Consider the following 22468-nt stretch of genomic DNA (forward strand, 5'->3'; position numbering starts at 1 on the left):
CTCAGAAAAACAAAATCCAACAACTTGGTCTGATGAAATTATCGTTAATATCGTCAATAATGATAATGAATCTAGCGAAGATGATGAAGACAGTGATTATTAAAATCAACATATAAAAATCTCTCATACAGANGCCACTGCGCGGTGGTACGTAAATACTTGTTTCACCCCAATAAATATACGTTTATTAATTTATGTTTTATAAAGAAACTGATATTGAGTCAATTATAAAAAAAATTCCCAAATTTTACTTTCTTAATTTGGTATTTGTGATTTGCGTATTGAGAACTATTTTTTCTTTCGACCCACAATTGACCCTTCCGATTCGGATCGACCCCCATTCGCCCCCCTGTCTCAGATCGACCCCCGCTTTTGTTAAATAGACCCCTGGGGGTCTATATAGACCACTTTGGCGACCTCTGATATAGAACAACAAAAAGAGGCGACACCAGCCTTCCTGTTATCCCTAAAAAAGGCGAAACATTACTACAGAAAAGCGTAAAAGTTACGTAGAACGAAAAACGATTAAGGACTTTTTTTAAGTAAAAACTATTTAATTCTCGTAAAGTATGCTTTTTAAATGTTTTTAAGTAAGCTTTTTAATTATAATATGAATTGTACGTGGTATACTCGGATACATTTCGTATTTCTTAAATATATTACATTTATACCTTCTCTTTTTCTTTCCGTTTTTATACTCTTCGCTTTAACCGAGTTTTTCAGTTATCCGAGTTTGTTGCGGTCCCCATTAACTCGGATAATCGGGACTCTACTGTATTTATATTTAATTATTGTAAGCCGTGGTGGCTCAGGTGATAGAGAGTTCATCTTCCAATGAGGTGACCCGGGATCGAATCCCAGTGGTGGCTGGTCGATACGTCATTGAACAGCTGGCCCAATTTCGGGTTTACGACTACTAATGTTCAACTTCGTAGCCTTGTAGTTTTGAACTCAATCCAGAAGACAATTGAACTCCTGGATCAAGTATTAGGAGAAATTTGCCTTCATGGAGGACTTTCTGATGGTGCTAACCTGCATTTGCGTTACACCGAGAGAAAAACACGAAAATCTCTCATGGTTAGCCTGACGGCAAGGGGACTCTGAACCATGATTCGTCTGACACTGAGGATATTTTGAGTCAGTAATGTTGAGCTTTTCTGACGAGTTATAATCAATGGATATTAATAAAGAAAATTTCCGCTGATGCGTATAGATAAATTATTACTTCAACTGTAGATTTTATTCGATTCGATTTTAGTCGATTATATGCCAATTTATGTGAATGATCACAATATTGTAAATGTTACTTTTACAGTTTATACTATATCATTTATTATAGTTACTAGATGAATATCTGCTTTTCGTAATGGGTTAAAAAAAAAACAATAAATCAGTGCTGAATATCACTACGAAATCATAAAACTGAAGGACACATGCCAACACAATTAATAAAGCTAAAATAATTCCTTTTTTTTTTTGCCCTTGCGGGGGGCTTTACGTTTTAGATTAGGCAAAATATGTTTTTAGTATTTTATCCGATCAAAATAAAGAGCAACTGTATTCAGTACCATTTGACATGATGCTGTTGCTCGCGTAATTTTCTTAGGTACTTCTCCTCTTCGATGTTCCCGTAACAAATATAAATAAAAACCTCTTTCCACACTATATTTTTATGCTGAAACTGCGCAGTATTGATGCAGTTTATTCCTGAAGGGTACCAAAAATACTAATTTCATATTAAGATATTTGGTACCTACAATGCTAATATATTTCGTACCTACTAAAACGGTACCAATTGCCATAATCTTCATTAATATTGCTTTTTAATACATAGCTGATTTTTTTTTATTTCAATTGAAATCTATTACTGAAATTATTTAAATATTAATAATTAAAATAATAGCATAGGGATTTTTTTAACCTTATTCTCATACGAATTAAAGCCATTTCTCCATAATTTTTTCTTTTAATACATAGTTTTTCTTATTTCAATAAGTACCTTTCACCGAAATTAACTAAGCATAATTGATCTAAGCATATTGATAAATAATATCCCGGGTTTTTGCACTTTTACCAAGACAAATTGAATTAGTACTATTTCACCATCACTTTGCCTTTTTAGTGCCTAGCTTCTTTTCTTGTTTCAATTAGAAAATATCACCAAAATTGATTAAGCATCATTGGTGTCAATAACAGAGTAATGCTTTTTTCTACTCTTCGTCTAAATGAATTAGGATTCATCAATTTTGCTTTTTAGTGCGTAGCTTCTTTTTTTTGTTTCAATTTGAGAATATTACCAAAATTAATCAACACCATTGGCATCAATAACAGTATGGGGATTCTAATAATTCTCCATTAATTTTGTTTATCAATACATAATTTACGTTTTATTTATTTCAATTGCCGCTGATTTTAAATTATATTATTTCATAGTAACGTGTTTTAAAAGCATAATTATATTATATTTTAAAAGCATAATTATATTAATTTATTTCTTACAATTGCCGCTAATTTTAAATTATTTTATTTCATAGCAACATGTTATAAAAGCATAATTATGTTATATTTTAAAAGCATAATTATATTAATTTATTTACTTCAATTACCGATGATTTTAAATTATTTCATTTAATAGTAACACATGTTTTAAAAGCATAATTACATGCAAAACAAATACGTGGTTTCAGATAACTTAACGCTAATCTTGTGACGTAGTCCATCTATGTCACCACGTTCATGTTGATCATTTTATTTTGTTTTATAACCGGCGTTGAATAGCCGCCTCAATTCAGAGTTTACAACTATCACTGTTTAATTCCGTATACCAGTAATTTTAAACCGAATCCAGAAGACAAGGGAACTCCTAGATGAAGCATTGGGAAAAACTAGCCTTCATGTAGAACTTTGTGATAGAACTAATACGCAATTGCGTTGCATGGAGCAGAAAACCACGAAAAGCTTACACGGTTAGAAAAAGGCAAGGGGAAATGTTACCCATGATCCGACTTCCACTGAGGATATTTTCAGTCAGCGCTGTGGTCAGTGCGAGGCAGGAGCAAATTTCGTATCAGCCAATCATCGCTGGGATTCGATTGTGGATCACCCTATTAGAAGGCGAACACTCTATCCTGATCTACTTCTGATCATAGATTTTATCTGACATAACGAACAAAAAGAACTAAATACTAAAAGTCTCATAATAAACTCCTCTCTTAATTAACGAGAGCTAACGCTAGTGAACATTAGTGTTGCTGTTATTTTTAAATGTTTGATAAAATAAAATAATTTGCAGTTAGTTCCGAACCTGTGGCGTAACAAAAACTACAAATATTAAATACCAAATCACTAGTATATAAGACATGTTAACTTGATTCTATTCAGAGCTACGTTTTGATAGATGAAGGTTGACATATTCGATAATTAAATCCCTTCATTGGTGATCCGGACGTGATAAGAACATGCCAATATCGATGGATGATCCACATTAAACAGTTGATTTGCTTAAAAATATACTACTCAAAGTAAATAAAGTGAAGTAAATAAAGTCTCCCGGTTAAAAAACAATAATGAAGAAAGAAAAAATAATGAGCGAAATGCTATTAAAAAAAATAATGAGCAAAATTGATGTAAATAAACAACAGCATGAATCAACTAGTGGTATCCGTTCATCGAATTATATCACAGATAAAATTCTGGAAGGGGAATAATGTGGCGTAACTACCACTACAAATATTAAATACCAAATGACTAGTATATAAGGCATGTTAACTTGATTTAAAACGAAAGTACCTTTTGATAGATGAAAGTTGACATAGTCGATAATTAAATCTCTTGAAACCAATGAGAAAATCTCATTTTTCAAACGTCTTTCTTGAACGATCGAATTTAAATTTTTTAACGAAATTCAATAGCTAAAAAACCCCCTTCAACTACTGTCCAAATTTCAGGACGCTAGCACTAATGGTTCTGGAGTTATAAAAGAGACGCATACAGACAAACTCGTTATTTTATTATTTTTAAGATATGACGACTATTTTAAAAATGTCCGCAAAAAAAACAGACTACCCTAAACAACTTTTGATGTAATGATCGGATCATCACATTTTAAGACTCAATCTTCAATTAAAGGGGTAACCTCAAATATGCTAATTAATTAGTGGGGACGGTGTTTTGAATTACAAAATCAGACACAAAAACATACTTTCTCTGAAAAAACATACCTTTTTTTTTTCAATGGATTTGGATTTCTAAGTTTCAAAATGTAGGGGGTTGTTGTAATCTGGGAAATATGGTCCCAATTGTCTGGTCAGGATAGGGGTACAAAGCTTAGACGCCTTAGTGTTAGTTTGGTTTTTTGCATATTTCGCCAAATATCGAAACCTTTTTAGCGAATTGAACAAAATTTGCACACAATTAAAAAATTCGTTTGTCCGAAAATTATCCCACACAAAAAGAAAAAATTTTAAATATTTATTATTTTTATTATTTTATTTAATGATAATCGTACAAATTAGGAATTATTAGATATAAAACTCTTTGCATCATTCTAAAGTACGTAATTTTGCTCAAAATCGGTTGAATAATTCCTGAGAAAGTGAATTTTAACGATATTTAAAATATTTAAAATTTATACATTTAAAATTAGATTTCTCAGGAACTATTTGACCAATTTCGTTCAAATTTTGTATATTGCCATGCAAAATGACATACTGCTAAATAATACAAAAAAAAAATTATGCCTAACAATTCAACATTTTTCGATTATTACTAAATAAAATAATAAAAAATATTGAATGTTTACAAAACTTTCTATTTTATTTGGAGTTATCTTTGAACAAACGAATTTTATAATTGTGTGCAAAAAATCTTCAAATCGCTTAAAAAGTTCTCGAGATACAGCAAAATGCGTACAAAATCAAATTAACATTAAGGGGTCCAAGCTTTCAACCCTTCTCCTGACCTAACTATTGGGGCCATATTTCCCGGATTGCGGTATTTTGGAGGCCAGAAAACTGAATACGTTATAAAAAAAGGTATGTTTATTCTGAAAAAGTACGTTTTTGTGTCTGATTTCGTAACTTAAAATATCGTCTTCACTAATTAATTAGCATATTTGAAGTCTCTGTCTCGAACCATTAAGATTGAGTCTTAGAACGTGAAGATCTTTCCATTAGGGGATCAAAAATTATACAAAGTGGCCCATTTTGTTTTTTTAATTTTTATTTATTTATTTATTTTTTGACGCACCGTACCTCTGTAACTGTTCTGTTGCCTTGTGATTTGTGTTTTTTATTTCATTATTTTTTTTCGTGTAATTGTTTATTAGGTTGCTTTTTTTCTTTTCTTTTTTTAAGGCTTCGTCGTTTAATGAATACTATGCTATTTTTACTACTGTTGCGTGTTTATTACTATTATTCATGACTGTTAAGTTAAAATTTGCTTAACATTAAGTCAGCAACCTTTATGCTAACTATGAAAATGGTGCTAAATCTCAATATAAAGAAAAGTCATAATTTGAAAAAATGTAAAGCCTTCTTGATCTAATTTTTTAATGTTTGAAAAATTACACTAATGCTTTATCACTTAGACTCTTAAAAATTTGCAAAAATTACAAATGTTTCCACTAATAATATGTATTTTCATCTAGTAAATTGAAAAATCTCGCCAGATGGCTGAATTTTAAAAAGTTGTATAATTTTTTTAAATACTATTTAGCTCTCTGTCCGTTCTAAAGTTTCGCTAGTTAGTTCTTTACAGCTAAACTGTATGTGTTGTTTAAAATAGCTTTTCCTCGAGTTTAGGGCCCATAAACAACTACTTTTTTATTTTTCTTGGCAAAAGACCTTCGAAAAAGCCCTCAAGTAAATCGGATCAAGGGGATAACTGACCTGAAATAAAAGCGGTAGTACTAATCCTAAATACTGTATTGTAAAAGACAGAAATAACCAAAAATAATATATTTATAAGTTTGAAATAAAAATAATTAAGGGTAAATATTGAGCAGAATTTTAACAAAGGACCACATAACCAATATTAAAAAGCACGCATAATTTCTTTTATAAATGTAGAAGACAGCGTAAATTTTAATGGAAAAAAAATATTTTTTGATACTAAGAAACTTCAGTGCTTTTTTATTTATTTAATAAAACTACGCCTAATTTTTGTTGGAAAAAAAAACTGTTTTGCTTACTTCAACTTAGGTTTCTTTTAACTTTTGGCTAAGAATTTAATAAAAAAAATTTTATTTGTGTAACTTATAAATAGCTACACGTAGTCTATGATATGCGTAGAGAAGGGTAAAAAAGAGAAGAAAAAAAACGGTAAGAAAACATATGGTACAAAGAACAAATATTTCTCACTCTCAATGTTTTCTTGACTAGACCACAGTGTAAACCTGAAGATAGATGCTTTTCCATTAAAATCTTGCTATCGTTGCCATAGAAACTCAATCTTTGTTGCCTTGCAAATTAGGAAATAGACACAAGAATTTTTTTTTTTTTCGATTTTGCTATGGATACAGCTCTAGGCAGAGACAATATTGAGTTTCTTCGCATTCGATTTATCAAGAGATGAATGGAAACTATTCACTTCTTTTCCTTAGGTAATGGAAAACATATCTTTAAGAAAAAAAAAGAAAGAAATTTAGTTTAGATTTCCCTTTTCCCCTTGTATTTACTCTTCAATATTTTTAAAGAATTAACAAGAGTTTATTTCGAATTTAATTAAAAGGATATAAATGATTCATTTTTAAAATCTTTATAAGAGTAAATAGAAATTTTTATTTAAAATTTTCAATGGATGCAACATAATATGCTATTCATCAAAAAAGGGGATTGTTAAATGATACTCTTAGTTAGAATTGTATTTATTTCTTTACACTTTTATATTTATTCAAATTAAAAAAAATACCCTTTTAATGAATTTCTTGATTTATTAGGAATGTAAAATTTTAATTGCGAAAACTCTTTTAAGTATAACATTTTTTTAAATAAAATCATATTTGTTTTAAACAATGAATATATAATTTCAGGAATCGCAAATATATTTTTAAATAAGGCGCATGTTTCTTCCTGAGCTTGTTTATTTTCTTTAAAAATTATTCCGACATAAAAACTTATAGAAGGAAATATTAAAATAAAAAAAGGAATGCCAGACAGGTATGATCAAAACAATTGCATAAAAATTTTATTCACATTAAAGAAGAAATTCAATTAATTCTTTTTGTTTCAGTCATAAGAAAGGATTGACATTTTAGAAAAAATCCATGATAACTCTTAATTAAAAGAAATACAAACTAAATTGGCATAACAAAATATTATAGTCTTATATATATCTAAGCCAATCTGCAAAAAACAATGGCTTTATATAACCACATATAATAGAAATTACCATTTAATAGTTCTTAATGAATAATACATCACTATGGCAATAATTACTGTAAATAATTCTTGATATAGCGAGTGTATAAAGAAGAGCGGGATTTAGTTGGAAAGGGCATTAAAAATCATTTCATTAGTAATTCAGTGGATCAGTTTCAAAATAAATAAAACGTATGTTGTGTATTTCAGTGAACTAAGAATATTTTTTACTAAAGCCAACTTTTAATTGAAATCTCAAAAAAAAATTTATGTATTGTTTTATTTGAATACATTAAATATGCATTACATTCGCAATGCAGAAAAATCAAACGTCAAAACGTTTTGCTTACTCTTTAAATTAACACAAAAACAAATAAACAAAAATCGTTTTCTGCTGTGATTATTAAAGCGTTTTGTTTGGTTTCGAAACATTGTCAAAAAAAAGTTTCAAATAGTTTTCGTAATAAATATTCCCATGGGAAAAATACTCATTACAATAAATTGGCGAAATTTATTTTAAAAGTTTTTATTCAATTAACCAGCTTTTAACCACGAAAATTAAATTTGATAAACTATCTGTTGGAAGCATGTTGGATACTCTCGAGAATTGCAATATATATTTAAAAGTTTTCAAAAGAGCTTTATTGTAACACATTAGTTATTCCACAATACGTTTATTTCAGGTATTAAAATATTATCGATTCTAAATGTTGTGTAAATTAGAGTATAAATATAAAATTATTTATTAAGCACTTAAAATACATTTTAATGAATTACTAAGTAATATGTTATTCAGGTCTACGATTTATTTACCTCCTTTCAATTTAGAACTAAAACGTCATTGTTCGACGAACATAACAAAAAAATAGAGCATCAACCTTTCTCAAGGTACAAACGAACTATCATATATTAATATATCATTTAACCTCATCTTCAAAATACGAAAATTCATTCAACTCTACTGTCATACCACAAAAGACATTGAACCAGGCTCTGTTCGGGTCGTTGAGGTACACTCCAAGGACGTGGAATTCTTTTTCAAGGTCCAAACTTTCCATTTCCATCTCTCTCAGAGGAAGTAAACCTACTTCCAAGGTGCAATGGACTTGCGGATTTAGGAAGAAGCCTTCTCTTTCACGGTTTTCTCTGGATTCACTGGGAAGTTGTCCACTTTCTCTCTTATTTCAAGTTCAGGATGATTCTTCCGCATTACTTTCTCTGCGGAAGCGAGGAAAAACCTTCTGACACAGTGGTCCAGTAAATGAATGTCATGTTATTACTACCTTGATGCTTATTTGAGTCATCGTGTTAAGGTTGTTCTTCGAAGGCTCTTCCGCAAATAACTCTTCTTAATTCGAGCGAATTAATTAAATGAAATTAATTTTAATTTTCAGCAAATAATATGCCGTTTTTAATAAATGTTTTGAATAATTGATAGTTATTCATAACTGTTCCTTAGTTATTTAAATTCTTCCATCTTTCCACTTTTATTTCAAAACTTATTCGCTATATTGCAGAAATCTTTTGCCAATGCTTTATATGCTAATTATGAAAAAAAAAGGCCCATACAAGGAAATGCCACATTATCTTGAAAATGAAAAGTATTCGTAATCTAATTTTTTGGTATTTAAAATTTTACATGCTATTGGACTATTGCAATAATTGAGCACATGAAAATAGGCAAATATGTTCATTGAGTAAAGCAAAACAACGTGAATGAAGCAGAAATAAAAACACAGAAAGGGACATGCTATATTTTCGGTAGTGTTGTAATATTTCCGCAGCCTTGCAATTTTGAACCAATCCAGAAGACAAGAAACTTCTGGATCAATACCCCCAGAGGTACTGAAGGACTTAACGACTCAACAGATTTAACGTGCATCAGTCACCATTTACTACACGGGGAGTTTTTGGTCGGCGGGGATCGAGCACACGAACTCTTGAACGAGGGCCCAGTGCCCTACCAACCAGACTATCCCGACCTTATTTTATTATATGTATAGATTATTTGCTAACCATCTAGATAGATTTCTGTTATTAGATTAATCAAAACACAATTTTAGCATTTTTTGCGAAATGAAGCCTAGTTGCATTATTCAGTATTATCTGGCCTAATGCTGTTTCTCAAGGCAACTCATGATATTGAAAATTTACTACAGTAAAGTTACTTTCTCCTGTTTTCCTGTACTTATATCTTCGAGAGCCCGTAAGAAATCTTTTAAAAAAATGCACAGTTTTGTTGTCAATAATGTTATGGCGATTTTTTACAGTATCACGTAACGTATAAGTATGTTTTCTGCATCATTTTAGTGCATAGCTTATTTTTTTATTTCAATTAATACCTATTACAAAAAATAATTTTATCATTGACGTCGATAATAATATCGGCGTTTTATTACTTTTTCTTCCACGAATTCGTACGATTTTACCCTTAATTTTGCTTTTTAGTTCAAGATTTTTTTTTTAATTTCAAAACCGTTGATCTTTAATTATTTAGTTTTATAAAAACCCGTTTTAAAAGCATAACTGTAAACAAAATAAACTCGAAGTTAATATTGAAAAGGTGACGTAGTCTGTTTATGCTAGCACGATCAAGTTCAGATAACCTATAATAACGAATAAAAAATTATTAAGTAATGCAGAATACGCAATAAACAACTTTTTTGATTAGCTAAGGCTCCTCTAGCTCCTCTAGAACTATAAGCTAAGGCTCCTCTATAAGCTACCAAACACCACTGGTGTTATCGTTAAAATATTTGACAAATCTGTATAGTCTACAGCTTATTTTGAAGCAATAGATTTCGCTAAGTCAATGAGAAAATTCCATTTCTTTACTGTGTCTGAATATAAAATCCGATCAAAAATCGAAAATCAGACTTCGTGAAAAGTTTGCAATTGTACTCATTCAGCTTCATGTTGAATTTAGTATTCTTATTACCATTTACACACACAAATTATTTATTCATTATATGTGTAGATAGATTAATATTTCAAGTATAAAAAAAATTATCACTACGGCTTATGTACTCTAAATAAATTAATAAATCAAAAACTCCTTGTTGACTTTTTGTGATAATTAATCAGTTTGAGAAACAAACTATTACAAGTCTTTTTCGTTAATAAAAGGAAAAACTAAACTATGTTAATCTAAATACTTTCCTTTCTTTAAACATTATTGGTTATGATTCTTTCTTCTTTTTTTTTAATTTTCATGTCTTCTACTTATTTTGATGAACAAATTTATCAAACGTTTCAATATAATAAAAACAGAATTTACAATATATTTATAGACATAGGAGTGAAATATAGGCATAGGAGTTTCCTTTTAAAAATAATGTATGCTCGAACTTTCTGTTACATTCTCTAATCAATATGCAAGTTTAAATTGCAAATACGCAATTAGACATAATCGGTTTCAAATATCTTTAAATTATCATAATAACCTAATCATTCAAAAAAAATCAAAAAGCAAGCTAAGAACGAAAATAGAAAGTGCTTTTTTGCTGACTGAAAAATTTATCATTTAAAAAAATTTGACATCAAATACACTAAATTAACTAAAAAACAAAAAATATTCTCCTAATTATCCCTTATATGGTTTATCCCTTATACTCATTAATTTTGAAACATAATTAAGTTTTAAGTTTTCTTGTTTTAAGTGGTTTCCCATTCTTTTTCTAAACAAGACGATGAGGTGATGATGCAAATTTGTGCAAGATGTTGTAGAGATTTGATCACATTAATAAATATTATGTAAGACTTTTTTATTCACTTTGTAATTAAATGGAGTAAGAAAGCAAAACTTTCTCAATACTATATTTAACGATTTTTAAAAAAGTGCGACTAATTATAGTTCATAATTGCTTCAGTAATTTTATGTAATTACCCATCTTCTTTTATTCCCCAACCTTCGTAAAACTTTATTACTTTTGCACTATTACAATGCAGTGTCTTTCTTTCGGTGCATTTTTATAACACCAAGAATTACTCATATTAACATCAAAGATTTTAAAAAGAATCAAATAAATAAAAGAAATTAAAAACTGCAAAATTTTATGAAGCAAAGTTTAGAACAATACATGTAAGAAGTGAAAAGGTATCTAGTAAAATCAATCACAATAATAAGAAATTTCAAATAAAAAAATTAACCGTTGAAAATTAAGAAAAAGAAAATATTTTAAATATATTTTCTTACTTTAAAACCAAAATAAAACTAATTTTGGGAGAAATTTTATTTTCAACATTGTATTCTTGAATCAAAAATCTTTTTTCAAATATACCTATTAGGGTGTGTAAAAAATAAAAAAAAAAAGCTTTTTTTTTAAACCACTTTTAAAATTACGTGAAAATAATTATTTTCAAGTTCAGTAAAAATGACTTACAACATATTTTAAATCAAAAGATATCTTCTTTCTCATCATCGCACTTTATTTTAAGCTTTCAAGAGAAAATAATGCTCTTAAGATATTATTATCTATTTGCTATCTGGACAAGTGAGTTACAGCTTTCTTCTGTATTTATTTATTAATTCTAAATCGAATGAAAACAAAATCAAATAGAAAGAGTTAATGGCTGGGAAGCTATGAAGTTTGTATGCGTATGTATGTCACAGGCGACTAAAAATGTAAGATATGGTAAAAATTCAATTCATTTTTTATTTATTTAATTATTCAATCATAACTACCACCATTGCATACATTGTAAATTATATTTATTCAGAGCCAAAAATTTCTTCCGAATTACCTAAAATTGTAAACTAAAAGAAATATGCTAGAAAAAGTTACTAATTTTAATTTCTTTTGATATATTTTTGCTTTTAATTAACCACCACTTTTTACAATTTTTGTCGCCTGTGGCATCCCTGCATTAGAGTTCATGATATCTGACTTTTAGTTAGAGAATTACGACAATGGCTTCAAAATAGTCCAAAATAGTGGGGGTTGTAAAAGATAAAGATGTAGGAATGGTTACCATACTTGGCGACATTTCTCTCAAATCTCACTTTTTTTAAACCGTGTTGGGAATTTTTATCTCACATATTTATTTTAGTGGTATTTTAATTTTTTAGTATCATGAGATGTTTGGGTTAAATATATATTAATATTAAAACTATAGTGAATAGAATTTTAATCAAAAAAGGTAAATTATTGATAACCTTACAAAAAATTGGTGAAAAAAAATAATTTTAGCATACTTTTTATCAATTAAATAAATATTTAAATCTTAATATAAATAACCTTCTTATTTTATTGATTTTTTGTTAACTTAATGAAATTTCGATATCTTTACGATGGAATCTCGATACATGAATCTTTGTGTCGATGAAATCTTACAATCAAAATTTAGATTACTTTCTCACTAGCTGGAGCACTCAAAACAGTACTAAAACTCCCTGTCCGAGGCCATTGCAAGATTCGATCATTTTCTGCTGCTATCAGCAGAACTTATCACGATATTACTGTCAAAGAGAATTTTTCGTAACTCAAACTTTTTTTCGATCATTCTAAGAGCACACAAATTTGAGCTGAATCTCTATGCAGAATGACAATACTATTTGCAATCATTTCACGACTGTTACCAGAAGAATTAATCAAGACATTACTATCAAAGGAAATTTCTGCCCACTTCCTTATTAACTACAGTGCTCGCGTTATAAGAGCCCTTCGACGCTTGACGACAATCCAAGTTTCAATTCTTCCCAAAACAATCAGAATCAATCATCATATTATCGCAAAGTTAATTGATTGTTGGTAAAAATTTCATCCACTTTCCGAAAATCTAGAGAGTTTAAACCTCACCTAGGAATCCGAGCCTGATGATAGATAAATTAAATAATTCTTATTTCCAGGTAACTTTGCCACAGGTAAAAATTTAATACCATATTATTACTACAAGAAATTTATAGTTAATTGAAATTTCAACTACTGTCCGATTAGCTAAAGGGCTTACATTTTAAATGGAGATCTGTTCTGGAATGACAACTAATGCTTATATTGCTTCCAGATATCTACATGCAAATTTTGGAATCATATAAACACCAAAAGGAAATTGTCTTCTATCTGAATTTCAGCTACTTTCTAACTAGTTGAAATGTTCTTAAATTAACTGAATCACTGTAAAATGGAAATGCTTGTTTCAATTATTTCTTGACCTATATAAGCAAATTTTAGATCGTCAAGTAAAATTCATCATCTATCTCAATATCGACCACTGTCCGACTAGGTAAGAGTCAGGGCCGGATTTACGTATAAGCTAAATAAGCTGTAGCTTGGGGCCCCGAGATAGCAAGGGCCCCCAGATCCCACTTTTTTTTTTCTTTTTTTTTTTAAAAGTTTTATTTAGAGCTCTCTGAAGTCCAAAATGCATTTTTTCTTTTTTTTACATTGTCGGGCTCTTTTCAAAATCTAATCGAAGTGTTTACAAATATAAAATAATTTTTACTCTTCACTTTTCTAACCAAAAGAGCAATAAAGCGCTCTTTTGACCGATGAAATATCCCGCTTTCGCAACAACCACCCACAGCATTGTCAAATAGCCGCCTCATTTTACACTGGAGGGGAAATATTTTTAGTTTCTTTAAATTGCTTTGGAAATTGCTTATTTCGGAAATATCGGATATCCACAGAAACACCTTTTTTCTGACTTCTGGTCATAAATTGCTTGGAACTAAAAATTTCTAGGGCTGTATTTAGGGCAAAAGTGAAAATCAAAATTAACCGAATTCGTGGTTATTATGCCATGCTCTAAGACAGCGGCTCTCAATTATTATTTAGGTCTCCCTCTATGGAACCCCGACACNTTTAAAATTACAAATAACATTTATTCAGAATTTCCAAAAAAAGTTCGGTTAAATATAAAATGGCTCTTCCAGCATGTCAAAGTTTTACTCTTTGATTAAAATGTGTTTTTGTTGTAACTTTTTTCCGCCTTCAAAATATATGTGCAATAAAAGAAAGGTTCTACATTATAGTCTCATCAGAATCACATTTGACAATCAAGTAATACTATCAAATTTTTTAGTAATTTAGTATTAATACTCAACAATAAAAAATAATGACAGTTTACTTTAGGTGTGAAGAAATAGAATTGTATTTGTAAGGGCCCCAACATTTTCAGTAGCTTAGGGCTCCGCCTAGCTTAAATCCGGCCCTGGTAAGAGTGCTTAAATTTCACAAAAGCTCTGTGTCTCGTGACAATAAGCAATCATTTCCTAAATATTTCTAGCTGAATTTATTAACAAACGAAGAACATTTCAATTTTAGAGTCATAAATTATTATTACAAATTAGAGTCATAAATATATTTATCTAATATATATAAATGATCATTATTTAAAGCAAAATATTTAGAAAAATATATTTATAAAATATTAGTCTGTAGTTGCCTTCCTGCGTACAGCAGAGCAGAATGGTATTTTTTACAACAAGTTTAGCTCTATATAATTTTCGAGCTGAATATCAAGTGATCGTTTTTTTTTTTTTTCTTATTTATTTATCTTACTCCCTGTTCGTTTTTCAGCACTATTTTATTATTTTCAGATTATAAGCCTTTTAACCCTTGCGCAGCAAAACAAAATGTAACGTAAAGATAAATAAATCAAAAAATAGATAGCAAATAGATCTGACGAACAGGCAACGTACTTGGCCGTAGTTGACGTGTGAAAAAAAATTGCAATTAAAGATGCATTAATTTTTGAACAAATAGGAATTTCGTAAAGAACGTGAGTTATAATTTTTAAAACGCAAGTTATAAATTTGAATTATTTTTTTTATAATAATCCGGGCATTTCAAAATAATAAGGTGTAAAAGATATTATATAAAAAATATTATATAAAAAAAATTATATAAAAAATATTATATAAAAAATATTATATTAAAAATATTATATAAAAAATATTGTATGAGAAATATTATATAAAGGATATTATATAAAACTGCGTAATTATAATGGTCAAAATAATTTTGAAATAATTGGTTGAAATGTTTCTGAGAGGCAATATCTTGATACTTTTAATAAAAATTCACATTCTCATATAGTATTTTTTTGTTTTAAATTTAAATTTGCTATGCAAGTTGAGGGGATATTCCAGTTTGTAAAATGTCAAGTATATCTTTCTAAATAAAAAATCTTACTAGGTTACACAGTGAAAAACTCAAGTCCTTTTGATTTGATTTGATTTGTTCATTTACGTCGCACTAGAGTTGCACAATGGGCTATTGGCGACTGTCTGGGATGCATCCCTGAGGATGATCCGAAGACATACCATCACTTTTTTGATCCTCCGCAGAGGGGATGCCCCCCCCCGCTTCGGTAGCCCGACGACCTGCACGCGAAATCAAGAACTTTACGGTAGAACAGTTTAACGAGGACCAATACCGCACACCCTCGGTCCCAACGTAGACTGATCCAAGTGGTCATCCTTCATCCACCAGCACACTGATCGCAGCCAGTGATGTTTGACTTCGATGATCTGCTGGGAACCGTGTCTTAACGATCAGTCTACTGCGAGACTCTGATATTAATGCAGGGGATAAGTTAAGATTAAAGGACAAGGCAATCAAACTTAACCAGTTGGCGGTCTAACAATCGTCGAGAGAATATTTCTCCTCAATACACTATTTCCCTACTAAATAATATGGAAAAACCGATTTTGCTATGCGGCAGAAGCTGCAGGTTAAAATACGATCTTTTACGATGAATGAGAATTGAGAAGAGATAGAAATAAGGATTTACGGAAGAAAAAAAAGATTCTAAGTATTTTTATTTAACTGCCAAATTCTCACGTAAGCATTTACTTATAATTACTGTAAAAAGGTAAAAATACATAAAAACTGTAGCTCATTTCCACCCAATTTTAATTTAAAGAATTAAGGTTTTTTGTTTTTCTCGATCGCAACTCTCAAATGCGCCACCTGGGAAGAAGACCGGTTCCATGTCTTCACCCTCCTCCTCTTCTCATTTGCTTAGGAATGCGCAGTGCTTCAAAAAATGGAGCACCTTGAACTAATGTTTGATTCTTCATCTTCTAGGACTATACCTTAATGATTCGCACTTTCTCTGAATAAACCTAAAATTTTTCTGCAAGCCGTTGAGACGATCTTCTTGTCAGAGCTGAGACCCTGCAAAATTTTATGACGTCACAATATAACAGTATATTTTTAAATGAGAATTCTCAACCGTTTTTTCGGGTAGAAATAAGTAGCTAAAAACTTACAAGCAAAACAAACCGATTAGCATGCTTTAAAACTTGTATTAAAACTGTTTATATATAATGTCTATTTGGAATCAAAAAGTACGTAAAAAAAAAGCAAGAAGTTTTGAAATTAAGTTAAACTAATAGCGATGAATATAACTGCTTGAATTTAGAATATAAATCTGATAACTTAATAAATATGAACTTTTAAAAAATTTCATGTGCAGTACTCAAAAAATTCATTCCTGTTAACGATTTTAATTAGTTATTAAGAAAATTATTTAAGGAAGTATGTTAAAGTTGTTTTTGAAATTAAAATAAATTCTCTGGGGTGGAGAAAATTGTTTGAAATAAAAATAAGTCAAAGTATTTCATTTTAATATTTCAGATCAGTGTGCGATAATTTAAGGGATTCGTTATTTTGTAAATATTACTAATTAAAGAAAAAAAGAGTACTACTTTTTCAAAATTTATGTTAATTAATATTATGTACAAGATGTTTTAATTGTGAATGTTTCGGACCATTTCAGATAAAAGAGTTTGATCCTAAGAGCTCGACTTACATTGAACTTCAAACTGTTGATGAAGCTGAAGCTTTAGTGACAACGTATCCTAACAGCTCTAAAGCTTGGATATTGTACATTATCTACTATTTAAATCATGTTGAACTGAATAAAGCAAGAGCCATTGCTGAGAAAGCTCTTCAAACTATTAACTTCAGGTATTTTAATGGGAATGTATTTATCTTATTTTATACTATCCTGTCTTAGAATTTCTTCCTTCTTTTTTTTGCATTTATTTGTAATTGATTTAAAATATGTTTCTTATTAATGTTAAGTTATTTTATAGTGATTCTTACTAATAATTAAAATGTTTTTTTAACATCTTTTATAATTTGTGGCGTAACTACCACTATAAATATTAAATATCAATTCACTAGTATATAAGGCATGCTAACTTGAATCCATCTTGAGGTACCTTTTGGTAGATGAAGGTTGACATAGTCTATAATTAACTCCCTACATTGGTGACCTGCGGAAGTGATATGAACTCGCCAACATGATGAATGGTCCACATTAAACAGTTGATTTGCTTAATGTATATTGCTCAAAGGAAAAAAAATGAGCAAAATGCTATAAACAAAACTCTATAAATTAGCAAATTGCTATATAAGCAAACAAAAAAATAATAATAATTCTGAGCGAAATGCTATAAAAATTAAGAAAAAAATAAAATGAGCAAATATGATATAAATAAATAAACTGCATAAATCAACTAGTGGTATTCATTAATCGAATTCTATCACAGATAAAATTCTGGAAGAGATGTCTAGTAGAGAGAGTAGGTAGTTTATATGCATTTAGCTTACTTAACAGTTTACATGAATTTACTTTTTATCCTCTTGCCACTTTTAATTTTTGCCATTGTAGTAAGTAAAATAAGATGGCTATGTTCAAATCTTGTAACTCTAAAGAAAAATCTTAATTTTTTTTATTTATTNTTTCCAAAATATGGTTTGATTGTTTTAGGGAAGATTTAGAAAAGTTAAATGTATGGAAAGCCTTATTGAATATTGAAAGCAAATATGGATCAAGTGATACATTTGAAAATGTCCTCAAGCGAGCTTTACAATATCAAGATCAACTAAAAGTTTACAAGCATGTGATAGATTTATATGTCAAAAATGAAAAAATTGAGGTACTAATTTCATAATTACTTTATCATTTAATATCTTTTTTATTCGTTGTCAATTTCCAATTATTTATTGCTATTTTTATTTATTTATGTAAAAAAGAATAGGGGCTATCGAAACAGTATTTATAGAATTAAATATTTTAAAGTAAAATCTGTACTTTTTTTGTACAAGAAAAAGGTTAGAAAATATAACATACTAAAGAAATATGTTTGAAAAAAAATGTGTTTCAACATTTTAAACGTTAGTTATTTGCTACTTGTTAAATTCTGTTATAATTTTAATTCCACTTCTAAAAGTGAACTAATATCATGTGTAGTTCAAGAGAATGCATGCAAAGATTGTGCATATTTTTCACAGTTTGTTGTGATGAAATATAGAGATTCCACTAAAGAATTGGTGGCATTTTCAATGGGTTTTTGATTCTGAACATAAGGAAACAGATGATCTATGATTCCAGGGTATTTAAAAAAGAAATTGGAAATTACTTATAAAGATAGAATTTTTTTTTTTTCTCCCTAGGGCAAACCTTTGAGAGCCTACTTAATTCAGAAATTACTGTAGCTGTGGTTTGAGTTTCTGCTCAATTTAGGCACGATTTATGATAACTTTCTAGCTTTTACAAAAAAGATAAATTTGTTTTCCTATCTTAGGAGTTTTATATTAAGTTTTAAAATAAAATTATAAAAGAACTTATATTGTATTTCACTTGGTTGTGTCACAATTGCAGGCATGCTATTCTTCTGCTAATTTGCAGAAATCCGCTGATCAATTATTTATATTTCGACACAATTTTCTCAGAGCTCTGCTAATCTAAAATTTAATTTTTGATACTTACACAAAATTTCGTGATTGAGGCATTTATTCCTCCCTTACCACCAGCTCTCTCTTTTTTTTCTGAGTTCTCAGCCTCACACAATGATGATTTTTTTTAACGCTGATTTGTTTGAAAAAAACAAAACTTTAAGGAAAAAAGTTCATAACTTTGGCTTGAATTATTGAACTACTGAGGCTAACACTAAATTATAAAATTGGTATTGTTAAAAGTAATTCCAAAATGGCAAACATTTAAAAGATTGTTTGCTTTAAAAAAATTAAAAAAAGTGTTTGTTTTTTTTTAAACTTGTATTTTAATGAGTAGCAATTTTGTTAAATTCCAATTTTTAACAGAAGAATTATTTAATCAATGTGATATATTTGTCCCCTTTTTTATTTGGCCACAATTATATCAAATTAATTTTTAATATGATATTACAACATGGAAATCTCAAATCGCCTTTGTAAGTAATCACTTTAAATGCCATCGAAACTCCGTGTTTTGATTTCATTATTAGGTGGGGGAAAAGTTCTTTTTCTCTCTTTAAATTTTGTAAATATTACCTTTTGTGCATAAAAATGAAAAGTCTTTTAAATATCTTCTTTGTACAAGAGGAAAAAATTTCAGATAATTTCTTCTTCCAGCAATGACATGTCTGCTATTGTATTATAAAGTGAAGTTCTTCGCTTTATGATTACACATAAAAAGAAAATTCTATTTTTTTGTAAAAATTCTTGTTTATTTAAAAGAAAGTTTCTGCCAAACTTCAGATTAATAGTCAACACTAATTGATTTTGTTGTATTAGGTAAATATTTACCATACAATATATATTAATGGTAAAATAAAATTAAATATTGATCATTAAATAGAGAAAATATTCATGCTGTTTGGTTTCTATTTTTTCTACTAGAGAGACATCAGGTTAATGTCTCCCTTTATTCAAAAAGTGAATAAGCTTAATATTAGTTAAATGAATGCATTAATTAAAAGGCCTCATTATAAGTGTTGAACACAATAACTCTGATAATCCTTCACTTAAACAGATTGGTACTTCGGGGGCGTCATTAGAGCTTGACTACATATTTGCCAAGGTAGGCACTTAAATTTTATCACATTGCAGTGCTAACATTGATTAAATTTTTGCTTTTTGATTCATTTATAAATATATATATATTTAGATACAATACGTTTCTTTAAGTGGTATTTATCTTATAATAATTGCAATATATTTTAATAAGTAAACTTACTTATAATTAGTTTTAATTTTTAAACATATATAAATAATGTGACAAAGATATTCAAATTTACTAATAAACAGTTCAATTGTTTGCTATGGTTATTTTTATTTCATGAACTACTTGGCAACTAAATCAGCAGATTGACTTTGTTTTGACACTAACTTTCTTTATTTTTCACATTATTCAATGGCCCCTGTGAGGAAAAAGTACCAATAAATTTTACTTTTAAGTTGTTAATTATAAATTATCAAATATATTGAACTTACCAAAATAAGTACATAAAGTATTTTTCTGTTTATAGGAATTAGAAAAACTGTCTACTGTAGTTCTGAAAAAATTTAAAAATGACAAGGATATTTGGTTGCAGTTTGCCACTTTTTACATGCAAAAAGGAAAGTTCAAGGAAGCTAGAAATATTTTAACCAGAAGTTTACAATGTATCTCAAACAAGGAATGTAAGCAAACATAACCTTAATCTTTATTTTAATAACTTTTTTTTTTAATTATATTTTAATCATTTATCATACAATAGCTTGACCTTATGAAAAATAATGTATAATTGCTGTTTTACTGCCACAGCCTGTTTTATTACAATATATTTTTGCTAACATGTATAATATTTTTAACTTTTATAGTACTGAGTTTTACGAGATATAACTTAATATGTATCATTGCTTATAAAGAATTATTATTATAAGAAATAATAATCTATAATGATTGCCTCAAGATAAAAAGAATTAACAAATCACCTTTTATTTTACTAGAATGTTACTCCTAACTAGAATGCTACTCCTACTTTATTTTACTAGAAGTTCATAAGAAAATCATTATTTTTTTCAATCTCCTATTTTTAAAATGAAATTAAAATTCGTAAATTTATTCTAATGATATAACTCAGGTTGATTGTACATTTTGCAGGTGCTGATGTTTTAAGTAAATTTGCTGATTTAGAATATAAACATGGGGACTTAGAAAGAAGTTTCACTATGTATGAAGAAATTTTAGCCAAGTATCCTAAGAGAAAAGACCTAAAATCTATCTACATACAAAAATTAAAAGCTCAAGGACAAGATGAAAGGGTTCAAGCTTTACTAATTAGTGATTAAACTATTAAATTGTAATCATGTATATAGCAAACATGTATATAAATTATAAGTAAAGATTTTATAATAATTTACGATTCTGAATTATTTAAAGCATGTTTTATGATTCGTTAACAACAAATATTTTTATTAAGTTAAAATTTTATTATCTCTACACATAATTTTTTTTTTTTTAACCTTGCTAATCGTGAGTTAATTATTAATTATGCTTAAAACATAGTTATTGAAGTATTTTAAAGATAAAAAGAAAACTAATTCTAACCAGTTCAGAATATTTTTGCATGTACACTTCACAATCAATTTTATATTAATTCAGTGGGTTAATTTTATTGAAAAACAGATAGTTCAAATTAGTATTGAGTCTCCTTGAATTTTGACTACTGTAGAGATGCCATTTATTAAAGATTTTCTAGAATTCAGAATAACAAAACTCTAGAAAACTATATCAATGTTTAATATCCACATATTTTATGGACCTTTAGTTATTTCTTGATTGTTCACTGTATAAGGGGGAGAAAAAATTAGTCTCATTTTTTTTTTTCTCCCAATTAGGACAAAAACTCACTTTTTTTGTATACGTGCAAAATTTTCAGGTAATTAAATTAATGACTATTTTTTTACATTTCTGATTGTGTACCTTCATACAATAAAATACATTGATTAATTATATTTTTTAGGAAAATCCTAACTTTTGAATATAAAATATATTTGAAATTTATTAAAAATGTTACTTCTTGTATATGTTTTTAATTTTCTATAACAATTTTAGATCTCATTTATTATGCAATTACCAACTTTTTTTCTTCAATTACTTATTTATAAAATTAAATGTGTAAATTTTATTATGATTTCTGTTATGATTAAGTAGATTCTAAAGATAAATATTTCATGTAAATTAAAAGTATGTACCTAATTTTTACACAAAGGTGAATTTAGGATTTGATGATTATCACACATTGGTTATTAAATGAAAATTGTCTAATGATCAGATACTGTGCATCCACCACAATCAAATAATTTTATCCTTTATAATGCAATATTATGTTTAGACAATTGTTAGGGCAT

At 28.5% G+C, this 22468-nt stretch overlaps 1 protein-coding gene across 1 annotated transcript; it reads left to right on the top strand.

Moving 5' to 3' along the window:
* Positions 1-16524: 16524 nt before the first annotated feature.
* LOC107452854 (protein RRP5 homolog) lies at positions 16525-21477 on the top strand. Its single transcript, XM_043038889.2, has 5 exons — positions 16525-16650; positions 17082-17272; positions 18081-18249; positions 20602-20755; positions 21219-21477. Exons 1-5 carry the CDS (start codon positions 16630-16632, stop codon positions 21404-21406), a joined length of 723 nt encoding a protein of 240 aa, XP_042894823.1. The 5' UTR covers positions 16525-16629; the 3' UTR covers positions 21407-21477.
* The last annotated feature ends 991 nt before the right edge of the window (positions 21478-22468 follow it).

This window comes from Parasteatoda tepidariorum, chromosome 1, assembly GCF_043381705.1.
Source record: "Parasteatoda tepidariorum isolate YZ-2023 chromosome 1, CAS_Ptep_4.0, whole genome shotgun sequence".
NCBI classification, from domain to species: Eukaryota; Metazoa; Arthropoda; class Arachnida; order Araneae; family Theridiidae; genus Parasteatoda; species Parasteatoda tepidariorum.

Excerpts from the sequence above, each read along its gene's own strand:
- LOC107452854 (XM_043038889.2), top strand. The coding sequence starts at position 16,630 with ATGTCTATTTGGAATCAAAAA. Across the intron at positions 18,250-20,601 it reads TCAAAAATGAAAAAATTGAG|GAATTAGAAAAACTGTCTAC; the intron begins GTACTAATTTCA and ends TTCTGTTTATAG. Across the intron at positions 20,756-21,218 it reads ATGTATCTCAAACAAGGAAT|GTGCTGATGTTTTAAGTAAA; the intron begins GTAAGCAAACAT and ends TACATTTTGCAG.